The sequence below is a fragment of the Notolabrus celidotus genome, chromosome 22 (assembly GCF_009762535.1).
Source record: "Notolabrus celidotus isolate fNotCel1 chromosome 22, fNotCel1.pri, whole genome shotgun sequence".
NCBI classification, from domain to species: Eukaryota; Metazoa; Chordata; class Actinopteri; order Labriformes; family Labridae; genus Notolabrus; species Notolabrus celidotus.
Genome location: NC_048293.1, coordinates 28,655,017 through 28,667,516, shown reverse-complemented (window position 1 = coordinate 28,667,516; position 12,500 = coordinate 28,655,017). Strand labels below are relative to the sequence as shown.

The following is a 12,500-nucleotide window of genomic DNA, read 5'->3' as shown; positions in this document are numbered from 1 at the left end:
AAAGTGGAGGTAAAACCACTATAATCAACCTCCTCCTTTTCCTCCTCCCTCTTGTCCTACTCTCTCCTCTCTCCTCCTCCCCTCTCTCCTCCTCCTCCTCTCTCCTCCTCCTCCTCCTCCTCCTCCTCCTCCTCCCCTCTCTCCTCCTCCTCTCTCCTCCTCTTCTTCCTCAGGTGTGGAGCAGAGGGTCAGCAGTCTGTCAGACCTGAAGGTGAGGTCCCTGGTCTTGGGTCCGCTCCACGTCGCCCCTGCAGACGAGGCGATCGGTCTGAGGTTCGAGGAGGTCTCTCCTGAGAACGGGAACCTGGAGCAGTTCAAAGGCCTGATCCGGGCCGCCCACAAGAAGGGTGAGAACCGAACCTCTGAAGACCTGCACAGAGGGACACTCTGATCTGATAACGGTCTTGGTGATTTGGTGTCTCTGCAGATATTTCTGTGATTCTGGATCTGACCCCGAACTACCAGGGATCATCTGGACCCTGGTTCTCCAACACCAGTGTGACCAGCGTGGCTGAGAGGCTGAAGGTGAGGCTCAGACTCAGGATCCAAACACAGACCTGATGATCTCTGATGACAGAGGTCACAGGCTGAGAGTTAGTCTGTGAGGGACAGCAGGGGGCGCTGTGGTTGACTGTGTCTCTCTGTGCTCAGTCCGGTCTGGTCTTCTGGCTGGATCAAGGCGTGGACGGCGTGCAGCTGTCGGGGGTGGAGCGTGTGGCTGCCATGGTGCCGTCTCTGTGGACCGACATCCGAGCCATCATCCAGAACAGGACGGGGGAGCGGATCGACAAGAGGTCAGAACCATCTGCTGAGACCGGGTCCACCTAAACAGGGTCCAGATCAGCAGATCTCTCTTTGTTCCTCAGAGTTCCCCCTAAACAAACAAACAAACACGCACGCACGCACGCACGCACGCACGCACAAACAAACAAACAAACAAACAAACAAACAAACAAACAAACAAACCAACACACAAACACACAAACACACAAACAAACAAGTACACAAACACACACAAACACACACAAACACACACAAACACACAAAAACACACACACAAACACACACAAACAAACAAGTACACAAACACACACAAACAAACAAGTACACAAACACACACAAACACACACACAAACACACACAAACAAACAAGTACACAAACACACACAAAAAAACAAGTACACAAACACACACACACACAAACAAACAAGTACACAAACACACACACAAACAAACACACACACAAACAAACAAACACACAAACACACACACAAACAAACACACACACAAACAAACAAACACACAAACAAACAAGTACACAAACACACACAAACACACACACACACACACACACAAACAAACAAACACAAGCACACATGCACACAAACAAACACACAAACACTGTCACCAGGGGGAGCTCTACATGTTTTGGCTTCACTTGTTGGGGGGTCTGTGGGGTCGTCCGTCTCTCCTTCAGTCCGGGGTCCCAGCACATGAATCCAGACTTGTTTTGGTTTTCAGAGTCCTGATCGGCGTCACTGAGTGCTCCGCGGCTGAAGACGTCTCGGCGCTCCTCTCCTCCACCGGGGTCGACCTGCTGATCTCCAGGGTCCTCCTCTCTGGCAGCGCGGACGCCACTGAGCGCGCTCAGTCTGTCCAGCTGCTGTCCTCATCCCACAATCAGAGCCAGCTGGCCTGGAACCTGGGGGGGCGGGACCAGGGTCACCTGGCGTCGCTGGTTGGCCCGGATCAGGCCAGGCTGAACCTGCTGCTGCTGCTCACGCTGCCCGGGACCCCCATGGTGAACTACGGGGACGAGATCGGACTGACGGACGAGGTGAGGACCTCAGAGTAGACTCAGGCTGTGTTTGTGGTTATGACCACTTCAAACCCTCCTGAGAGAGACGGACTAGAGTCTGTCTGTGTTCAGACCCACAACCCGGTCTAGAGCTGATATACCTGCAGTACCTCAGAGGGCCACAGGGCGGAGCCTCTGTCTTCGTAATGAGTTCATGGTCTCAGTCATTCTGATTGGTTATCGCAGATTTAAGCCCCTCCCCTTGATTGATCATGTGATCTCTTTCTGTTTAAGGACACCAAGTTTCCCAGAATGCTTTGGGACTCTGACGAGAAGCTGAACGGGACTCAGCAGGTAAGCAGACGTGTCCCCTGATGGCGAGGCGGCGGTGTGTCTCAGATGTAACGGTCGTGTTTGTTCTCTGTGTTCAGAAGGAGCGTGGCGAGCGTCTGACCTCCAGGAAGTTCTTCAAAACGCTGAGCGAGCTGCGAGGTAAAGAGCGCTCCCTGCTGTTCGGGGACTTCCTGCTCCTCTCTAACTCCTCCTCCTCGCTGGCGTACCTGCGTGTCTGGGATCAAAGTCAGCGTTACGTGGCGGCGTTCAACTGGGCAGAGGAGGCGGCGGTGCTGCAGCTGAGCGGCGCCATGCTGCCCCCGGGGGCGGAGGTCGTCCTCAGCACCAACAGCAGCGACCTGCCCGTTGAGAGCAGGGTGGACCTGAGGAACCTGAGGCTCGGCCCACGTCAGGCCGCACTCCTCAAGTTTCCCTACACCGGGTAGAGCTTGGATCAAAGTCTCGTCTGTTCGCAGCTGAAAGGACGAGGACTGAAGGTCCCCTTAGACCGGATCCACCTCAGACCTGCAGATGAACCCTGGTCTGATTGGAGCTCCAGTCTCATCATGAGCGTCCTGTGTTTAAATGTTAAAGTGACCCTCGGTGTAAACGTGACCTCCAGCTGCTCTCTGTGTTAATAAAGAGTCTCTGTGCTGATCCCTGAGTCTGTGTTCAAACCTCTGAGGGTCCAGGTCTAAACATATTCATGTTCCTGGGTGAAGACCAGACCAGTAGATACTGGTTTACCTGATGATGATGATGATGATGATGATGATGTAGGACAACAGCCTTTATTCAACGTCATCACATCACCAGGAGATCAATAAAGAAATGAATTAACTTTATTTAAACGTGTGAATCACACACTACAATATTTCTATCACTCTTAAAGGTACAGTGTAGCATTTAAAGGTACAGTGTGTAGTATTTAGAGGTGCAGTGTGTAGTATTTAAAGGTGCAGTGTAGCATTTAAAGGTACAGTGTGTAGTATTTAAAGGTACAGTGTAGCATTTAAAGGTGCAGTGTAGCATTTAAAGGTACAGTGTAGCATTTAAAGGTACAGTGTAGTATTTAAAGGTGCAGTGTAGCATTTAAAGGTGCAGTGTAGCATTTAAAGGTGCAGTGTAGTATTTAAAGGTGCAGTGTGTAGTATTTAATGGTGCAGTGTGTAGTATTTAAAGGTGCAGTGTGTAGTATTTAAAGGTACAGTGTGTAGTATTTAATGGTGCAGTGTGTAGTATTTAAAGGTGCAGTGTGTAGTATTTAAAGGTACAGTGTGTAGTATTTAAAGGTGCAGTGTGTAGTATTTAAAGGTGCAGTGTGTAGTATTTAAAGGTGCCGTGAGTTGTATTTAAAGGTACAGTGTGTAGTATTTAAAGGTGCAGTGTGTAGTATTTAAAGGTGCAGTGTGTAGTATTTAAAGGTGCAGTGTGTAGTATTTAATGGTGCAGTGTGTAGTATTTAAAGGTGCAGTGTGTAGTATTTAATGGTGCAGTGTGTAGTATTTAAAGGTGCAGTGTGTAGTATTTAAAGGTGCAGTGTGTAGTATTTAAAGGTGCAGTGTGTAGTATTTAAAGGTGCAGTGTGTAGTATTTAAAGGTACAGTGTGTAGTATTTAAAGGTACAGTGTGTAGTATTTAAAGGTACAGTGTAGCATTAAAAGGTACAGTGTAGTATTTAAAGGTACAGTGTGTAGTATTTAAAGGTACAGTGTGTAGTATTTAAAGGTACAGTGTGTAGTATTTAAAGGTACAGTGTATGGTATTTAAAGGTGCAGTGTGTAGTATTTAAAGGTACAGTGTGTAGTATTTAAAGGTACAGTGTATGGTATTTAAAGGTGCAGTGTGTAGTATTTAAAGGTGCAGTGTGTAGTATTTAAAGGTACAGTGTAGTATTTAAAGGTACAGTGTAGTATTTAAAGGTACAGTGTGAGCAGCTGTTTGAAATGCACCGGTTGGAGGAAGAAGAAGAAGAAGAGGGTGGTGGTTGTGTTAAATAATCTTTATTGATAGGCTCTGGTGATTTAAAAACTTGACTAATGGAGGATCATACTTATCGTACATCACAGAAGCTTCTTGTCCTCGGAGGCCTCGGTCACATCACGGACAGGAGGGGTGAGTAAGGGAGAGTTTGGTGAGGTGGTGAACCACACTTCAGACTGAGTTCAGGAACTCTCTGTGTGACAACAGTTTGCCCTAAAGAAGGAGATATCTACAGTTTCAGAGGATCAGCTGGACCTGAGAGTGTTTCAGTTCAAACTCTCTCCTGCAGGGGGCAGCAGGAGCTCATGAATCCTCTGTGAGCTGAGTAAGCATCCTGATACTGACGAGGCAGCTGTGTCAGAGGAAGTCTGATCATTACCTGCTCAACAGGAACTAAACCAGGCCAAGCTGAAGTCCTGCATTCACCCTCAGATCCCAAAGACAGAGGTCCTGGTGAACAGAGACACACAGGGATCATCCTCTGGTTAACAGAGACACACAGGGATCATCCTCTGGTTAACAGAGACACACAGGGATCATCCTCTGGTGAACAGAGACACACAGGGATCAGCCTCTGGTTAACAGAGACACACAGGGATCAGCCTCTGGTTAACAAAGACACACAGGGATCAGCCTCTGGTGAACAAAGACACACAGGGATCATCCTCTGGTGAACAAACACACACAGGGATCATCCTCTGGTTAACAAACACACACAGGGATCATCCTCTGGTTAACAAAGACACACAGGGATCATCCTCTGGTTAACAAACACACACAGGGATCATCCTCTGGTTAACAAAGACACACAGGGATCATCCTCTGGTTAACAGAGACACACAGGGATCATCCTCTGGTTAACAGAGACACACAGGGATAATCCTCTGGGGAGCAGAGACACACAGGGATCATCCTCTGGTTAACAAAGACACACCGTGATCATCCTCTGGTTAACAAAGACACACAGGGATCATCCTCTGGGGAGCAGAGACACACAGGGATAATCCTCTGGGGAGCAGAGACACACAGGGATCATCCTCTGGGGAGCAGAGACACACAGGGATCATCCTCTGGTTAACAGAGACACACAGGGATCATCCTCTGGTTAACAGAGACACACAGGGATCATCCTCTGGGGACCAGGAAACATGGAGATGTCTCACTCTGTCAGGTTTGATCCAATAGAATCTTCTCTGGAGCTTGTTCCTCTCCGTCCTCTGTAATTAAGAGTCAGCTGTTTATTCCCTCACCTGATTACCTGAGCAACATTAAACATCCAATCAACACTGTCGCCGTGACAACAACATCCCTCCTCCCTCCTTTATCTTAAAGTGGAGAGCAACATCGATCACATCCAACCATGCTCCTCCTGAGAGTCACTCACAGACGATGAATTAAAGATGTTTTATTCTGAAGGAGACGTCCTCATGAATAACACACGAGTCCTCTGGTGGAGGACACGAGTCCTCTGGTGGAGGACACAAGTCCTCAGGTGGAGGACACGAGTCCTCTGGTGGAGGACACGAGTCCTCTGGTGGAGGACAGGAGTCCTCTGGTGGAGGACAGGAGTCCTCGGGTGGAGGACAGGAGTCCTCTGGTGGAGGACAGGTAACCACTGTCTGCTGGGGCTGATTCTATAACTCACATTTTACAGTTGATCTTAAATCAACATGGAACATACAGGTGTGTGTGTGTGTGTGTGTGTGTGTGTGTGTGTGTGTGTGTGTGTGTGTGTGTGTGTGTGTGTGTGTGTGTGTGTGTGTGTGTGTGTGTGTGTGTATGTGTGTGTGTGTGAAGGAGGAGGAACACACCTGCCTTAGCACAAAGAATGGAAGTGGAGGGAAACTGTTAGCATGATTCCGTGAGAAAAGAGAGATGCTCCTCCTCCTCTTCCTCCGTCTCCTCCTCCTCCTCCTCCTCCTCCTCCATCTCTTTCTCCTCCTCCTCCTCTCCTCCTCCTCCTCCTCCTCCTCCTCCTCTTCCTCCTCCGTCTCTTCCTCCTCCTCCTCTTCTCCTCCTCCTCCTCCTCCTCCTCTTCCTCCTCCTCCTCCTCTTCCTCCTCCTCCTCCTCCTCCTCCTCCTCCTCCTCTTCCTCCTCCTCCTCCTCTTCCTCCTCCTCCTCCTCCTCCTCCTCCTCTTCCTCCTCCTCCTCTTCCTCCTCCTCCTCCTCCTCCTCTTCCTCCTCTTCCTCCTCTTCCTCCTCCTCTTCCTCCTCCTCCTCTTCCTCCTCCTCCTCCTCCTCTTCCTCCTCCTCCTCTTCCTCCTCTTCCTCCTCTTTCTCCTCCTCCTCCTCCTCCTCCTCCTCCTCCTCCTCCTCCTCCTCCTCCTGTGGCGGTGCGTTCACTGTACGATCAGAGAGCATCTGTTCAGCTCTGACTAACTGCCTCTTCCTCGTCCTCGTCCTCTTCAGGGACGTCCTGAGCTCCATTAAAGAGAGGAGACGCATTATTCTGAAAATACTCACAGGTCAACACTTCCTCCTCCTCCTCCTCCTCCTCCTCCTCCTCCTCCTCCTCTGCCAGACGAGCTCCTCCATTAAAAGCCTCCCAGACTCACCCGAGGACCTCCATCAGACGGACCTGGTCTCTAATGAGACGTCTTTAATGAACACACTCTCATCCAAACACCGTCTGATAGAGACACACACGAGCTGGCTGTTTGTGGAGGAGACCAGGAACTAAGACGTGGAATCAAAGTGATGAAGAGTCCTGAGAGAGCTGAGTGAAGTCCAGATGAAGAGTGGACTCCCAGGCCTTCCTTCATGTGGTCTTGTTTGGGAGCCGGTCTGTGTCCTTTACTGAGGCCTCCTGCTTCTGCACCAAGGTGTTCAGCATTTCAAAGAACAGCAGCCTGATTCCATTAAAGGCACTTCATATCTGAACCCTCAGATAAACTCGTGGTGCTTCACTTCAGGGTCTAAGGATTCTCCGAGCACACGCCGAGCACACGGAGGAGCAGGAAGTGGAGCTGGATCATCTCTTTAGTCATCGTATTGATTAAAGTTTGGAGCCTCCGGCTGTTTGAGCAGACTCCCAGACCGAGCAGCGCTGCAGGAGGACTGTTATTAATGTGAGCGCTCCACGAGCGAGGGATGAACGGAGGAGGAGAGGGAGGAGAGGGAGGAGGGGGAGGAGAGGGAGGAGGGGGGTCTGGTATTTTGCTGTAATTAGAGCTTTGGTATCAAAGTGAAGACTGCAGCTTAGAATTCAAAGCTGGGTCTTGGTTCCTTCACATCCCCCAGAGGAGCACCCGTCCATCTGTTTCTACTGAGTCTCAGCTTCACTGTAAACAGTTCCACAGAGTCTCAGCTTCACTGTAAACAGGTCCACAGAGTCTTCCCTCTGGCTTCCTTCAGCGGTATGAACCTGAAACAGAAACTGATGTTCTTGTGATGTTCTAGTAAGTAACGGGTCTTCAGTTTGCTGAAATAACAACATCATGATGCAGATTAGTCCAAAGTCCAAAGTCCAGCTTTGTCAGGTCTGTCCTCAAGAGGAGAAGTAAACTACGTCTACAATGTTTGTTTGTTGAATGGAGGTCTATGAAAGAGGATTAGAGACACTGATGTTTCTTTAGCTCTGACCTTCTTCACGGAATGTTCCATTTGTTCTCAGAATTCTGACATCATCAAAGACAGAATTCTGACATCATCAAAGACAGAATTCTGACATCATCAAAGACAGAATTCTGACATCATCAAAGACAGAATTCTGACATCATCAAAGACGTCAGAATTCTAGAACACCTGCTGTTGCTCTCCATGCAGACTGTCCTTCCTGCTGACTCCTGATTGGTGGATACTCCTCAGACTACAGACAGAGACCAGAACCCTTCTCAGACTAAAATCCAGACCCCCCCCTGTACGAGGTGTAAACCCGGTACAGGGCTCTGTGGCTTTCAGCTGTCCGCTCTGATCCTCTCTGTTGTTTCATTAAACCATGACTCACTTTAATCGTCCCTCCAGGTGACTGAAGCTGTGTCCCCTGCTCACATTGACTCAGGGTTCACTCAGGTGGAAGTCCTCTGGTCTCTGTGCAGGTTAGAGAGGTGATTCCAGTGAAACCCCCTCAGACGTCAGCTGTGAACCCTGTTAGGGTGCAGAGACGCTCTCTCAGTGAGTTCAGGATTTTACTTAAATCTGCACTTTTCTTCAATCCTGAAACCGTGTCAGACCGACCTCCTGTGAGCCTCATTCTGCAAACACACTTAGATTCTACAAAAGAAACCGAGCGTGATGTCACAGGAAGATGGCTGCCGTGAGAAAGTGGACTATAACAGAACTAAAACAAAGCTAAAGGGCACAGATCAGCGTCAGACTGAAACTAAAGACACAAAGAGAAACTTGATTCTGCGTGCAAACGCTGGGAATGTGTTTAGTGTTTACATGTGCGTGCAGCATCTGTGTTCAAACAGGAACATTAACATCAATTAGATCAGATCCAGACAGGTAACAAAACAACACATTTACATACAGACACAGGCTGCAGGAGACAGAGAGGAGAGAGGAGGGGAACCTACTGGAGGCTGAGACGGCTGGTTCAGAAGGCTAGTGAGGTAGCAAGCATGGAGCTCTGTGAGAGGTCACTATAGGTCACTACATGTTCACCCTGACAGGGCCTCATATATCTGAACATGTTAAATAACATTAAAGCACAAAGTCATCTTAGTGTCGTTTCTTCATTCAGAGAGGACGGAAAACATTTCATTCCTCTTGAAGATTTTCTGGATATTTAACTTTTCGTCGTCTTCATTAGGTGGTGGGGTCTTTTAGCCCCCAGAACTAAACGGTTCCTGTGCCCCCATTGTTGTCTCAAAAAGCCGTGATCGCAGAGATCGGCCGGTGTTTTGGTTTAAACGGCGACCCTGTTAACTTGAGACTCTCAGACGGATGCATCCCTCATAAACGTCTTTAGACCATCATTAAATATCTGATGAGGATATTTTGAAATCTTAATAAAAACTAAACTAGTTTGCATTCCCAGGAACTCCCTCTGTGTTTCAACAGCTGTGTAAACTCCACAAACACTGACACGTTCAGCTGAAGGTCTTCAGTTTACAGGGTCACTTTTAAAACCGGAACACCGGGAGGAGAGACGCATTCACGGTGGGCTGAGAGAAGACTACTGTTACAAGCTGCTAAATCAAGAGAATCACAGCTTCTTCTTTTGAAAAGTACACACACATACAAAAAAGATAGAAGAAATAAAAACTAATGAAAGAAAGAGAAATCAAGAGAATCACAGATTGAAAAACAATGACTGGGAATGGTTTTAGGAGAAATTTGACAAAAAAAAATTGACACAGAAAAAATTGAAAAAAAAAAATTTGAAAAAGAAAATTTGAAAAAGAAAATTGACCAAAAAAAATTGAAAAAAAAAAATTGAAAAAAAAATTTTGCCCAAAAAAAAATTTGAAAAAAAAATTTGATTTTTTTTTTTTTTGAAAAAATTTTAAATTTTGAAGAAAAAATTAAAAAAAATAAAAAGATTTTTTTTTTTGTCAAAAACAAAATGAAAAAATAAATTGGCAAAAAAGATGACCCAGAGAATCACAGCTTCTTCTTTTGAAAAGTACACACACATACAAAAAAGATAGAACAAATAAAAACTAATGAAAGAAAGAGAAATCAAGTGAATCACAGATGTGTGTGATGTTATTGTGGACGGAGGGAGGAATAAAAACACTGAGGTTAATCTACCAATCAGACACGTTCAGCATTGCAGGCCCCTCCCCCTGAAAGTCCTGGGACCTTTGAAAAGTACTACCCCCCTAGCAGGGGCTTTTTAGGGGGGAGATTATCTACCCCTGAACTAAATTTAGTCCCTGGGTCCACCGGTCCAAACACACGTAGTTCAGGGGTAAAGTTCCTGCAGTTGAAAAGCGCCTTTAGTGACGACAGCAGACTCTATATAATATAATTTAATATAAAGAGGACTGATCTGTTGATCCTCAGAATGACTCACTGACTTCATTTATATTAATTATTCTATGAATGGATAATGAGCTCTGGTCCTGTCTTCAGTAGTTTCTGTATCAGAGACAGAGTGAGACATCTTGTCTCTGTGTTCCCGCCTCTCAGAGACCCGGGAAAAAAGGACATCACACACGTGCGCAGTGGGGGCTCGTGCCGCCTGCAGGCTCCTCGTCTCGTGAGGTCAGAACTCAGCAGCTCGTGAAGGTTCGCGCGGCAGATTCCGCTGCACGTCAAAGAAGCTGAAGTTAGTGAGGCCGCGGCGGAAACACGGCGTGTACCTGTCAAAATAAAAGTCTAAAATATCAACAATGTTAAAAACATGTATTCTCACGGATTATTGTTTGTTGTAAAATTAGTTTCACAAGAATAAATGTAGTAATGTGTACAGGAACATGATGACATTCGACCAAACATCTATTATTTTATTCTCTAACAGTTTTAACCTCTTATGTTCGGTGGCCCTGAAGTGCAAAATCAGAAAACACATCTGTTTTGGTTTTGTGTTTTCTGATTCTCACTGTACTGATGAGTGTGTGAGTTTGTTTATGTCAGTATGCAAAGCAGGAGATAACTTAATAAATGATTTCATGGTGTATTTACATACAGTGTATCATATTTAGCTTATTTAGGCTCAATGCAGCACCAGGTAAACTTCCTCAGTGTAAACTTTAAAGTCTTAATACTGTGTAGGAGCTCACTCTATGTCTGATTCAGTTGTTGTCACTGTCAAATGTCTGAAGTGTACTTCTGTGCTTTTGAATTACTTTAGGTCATTGTTGGACATGTGCAGTAATGTAACTGCTCTTCTTTTTCTTCTTCTTCTTCTGTTGTTGCTCCTATTTTGTTTTGTTTTTGTAGTGTCTTGTAAGTCCATATGGGCTGGACACCTTTATGGTGCACGACACAATGAATAATAAATAAACTAAACTAAAGTGAACATACTGCAGTCTGCTCTCCAACGTCAGGCTCTCAGAATCCATTTTTAAAAAGCCTCTGAGGATTTTAACTCTCTGTAGAGTGAGTACGATGAAAGGTGCTGAGTTTGTATCACACCATGTTTAATGGAGGAACACATGAAGGCCTTTAGGTTTAAATTAAACTGTTGAGTCTTTTTATTCCTTTATATCAGTTACTCTCTGGGGTTAAGAGATAAGAGAGATTCCTTTACTCGTCCCACAACGGGGAAATTCAAGTGTTAGACAGTGCAAAAGAAATATATAAAGCAAACAAGAGCCTATAATTTAACAATTATTAAAAAGTTATTAGCAAATAAAATTAAAAAGGTAAAAAATAATCATACCTTAAAATCACACATATATATATTATTGTTTGTCTGCATAAAGAAGTTGGTTAATCTATTATTCTAAACTTTTCAATCTTAAACTTTGAATCAGCAAATATTTGCGCACTGTATTTTATTTTGGAAATATCTTTCCGGAAGCCGTTTCCCTGTCCTCTTGTTAACGCGGTCAGCTTCACCGCTCTGTTCGCTCAGTGACGTCACGCACCGGTAAACCTCCGTAGCCTCGCCGTGTCTCCGCTTCTTCTTCTCCGGGGCTCAGAGCGGCAACACGGCGGCACGGAACCCCGACTGACTCCATCCTGCCCGGCCAGGAGGCCCGCGACCAGCCGCTGACAGCAAGGACAGGACCCGGAGCGGACCCGGAGTGGACCCGGAGCGGACCCGGAGCGGACCCGGAGCGGACTCCGCGGAGGATGGATGTAAGTCCGGTACCGACACACGGACACGGAGCCCGGTGGACTCGGCGGAGGGGCAGCGGGGACTTCTGAACGTCCTGCCGGTCTGAGGATCCAGTGACGGGGATCCAGTGACGGAGTCTTCTCCCTGATTCTGGATCTTTCCCCTGAATGTCAGCATCAAGGAGAGACCTGCTCCTGAGCAGAGCCGGTACCTGCCTGTCTCATCTGACCGGGACCGGGGGTGGTGGTGTCGGTGCGCCGAGGGGGGACACGTTTGGGTTTTGGATGAGAACCGGTCACCGGGCCGGAGCGGAGGGCGGAGCGGCCGGACGACGACCTGATCCCCGGGGGGAGAGAGACGCAGCGCGGCGGCCCTCAGGACGATGTGAAGATGGGTCCCGGTCTCGGTCATCCTCTGGCTGTTTCCGGGCTTCCTGCAGGGCGCGCGCGGACAGGGCTTGTACGGTAAGGACGTCACGAACCGACCGGATCCATGTTTATATTTACACGTTAATGTACCAACAACACACACAACACACACATAACACACACACACCACCACACACACACAACAAACACACCACACACGAGTGACCTTGTGAGGGATTTACTGTGTAGGCCTGTGTGTGTGTGTGTGTGTTGTGTGTGTGTGTTGTGTGTGTGTGTGTGTGTGTGTGTTTGTGTGTGTGCTGCTCACTCAGTCATGTCACA

The 12,500-nt window shown here is 47.2% G+C and overlaps 1 protein-coding gene across 1 annotated transcript in view; it reads left to right on the top strand.

Moving 5' to 3' along the window:
- LOC117805729 (4F2 cell-surface antigen heavy chain-like) overlaps window positions 1-2,788 on the top strand; it is a 4,951-nt gene extending 2,163 nt beyond the window's left edge. Inside the window, exons 4-9 of the mRNA XM_034674257.1 lie at window positions 174-347; window positions 428-525; window positions 652-794; window positions 1,522-1,837; window positions 2,093-2,152; window positions 2,230-2,788. Of these exons, the coding sequence (XP_034530148.1) occupies window positions 174-347; window positions 428-525; window positions 652-794; window positions 1,522-1,837; window positions 2,093-2,152; window positions 2,230-2,577 (1,139 nt within the window). The 3' untranslated portion in view covers window positions 2,578-2,788. The remainder of the gene's footprint in view (window positions 1-173; window positions 348-427; window positions 526-651; window positions 795-1,521; window positions 1,838-2,092; window positions 2,153-2,229) is intronic.
- The last annotated feature ends 9,712 nt before the right edge of the window (window positions 2,789-12,500 follow it).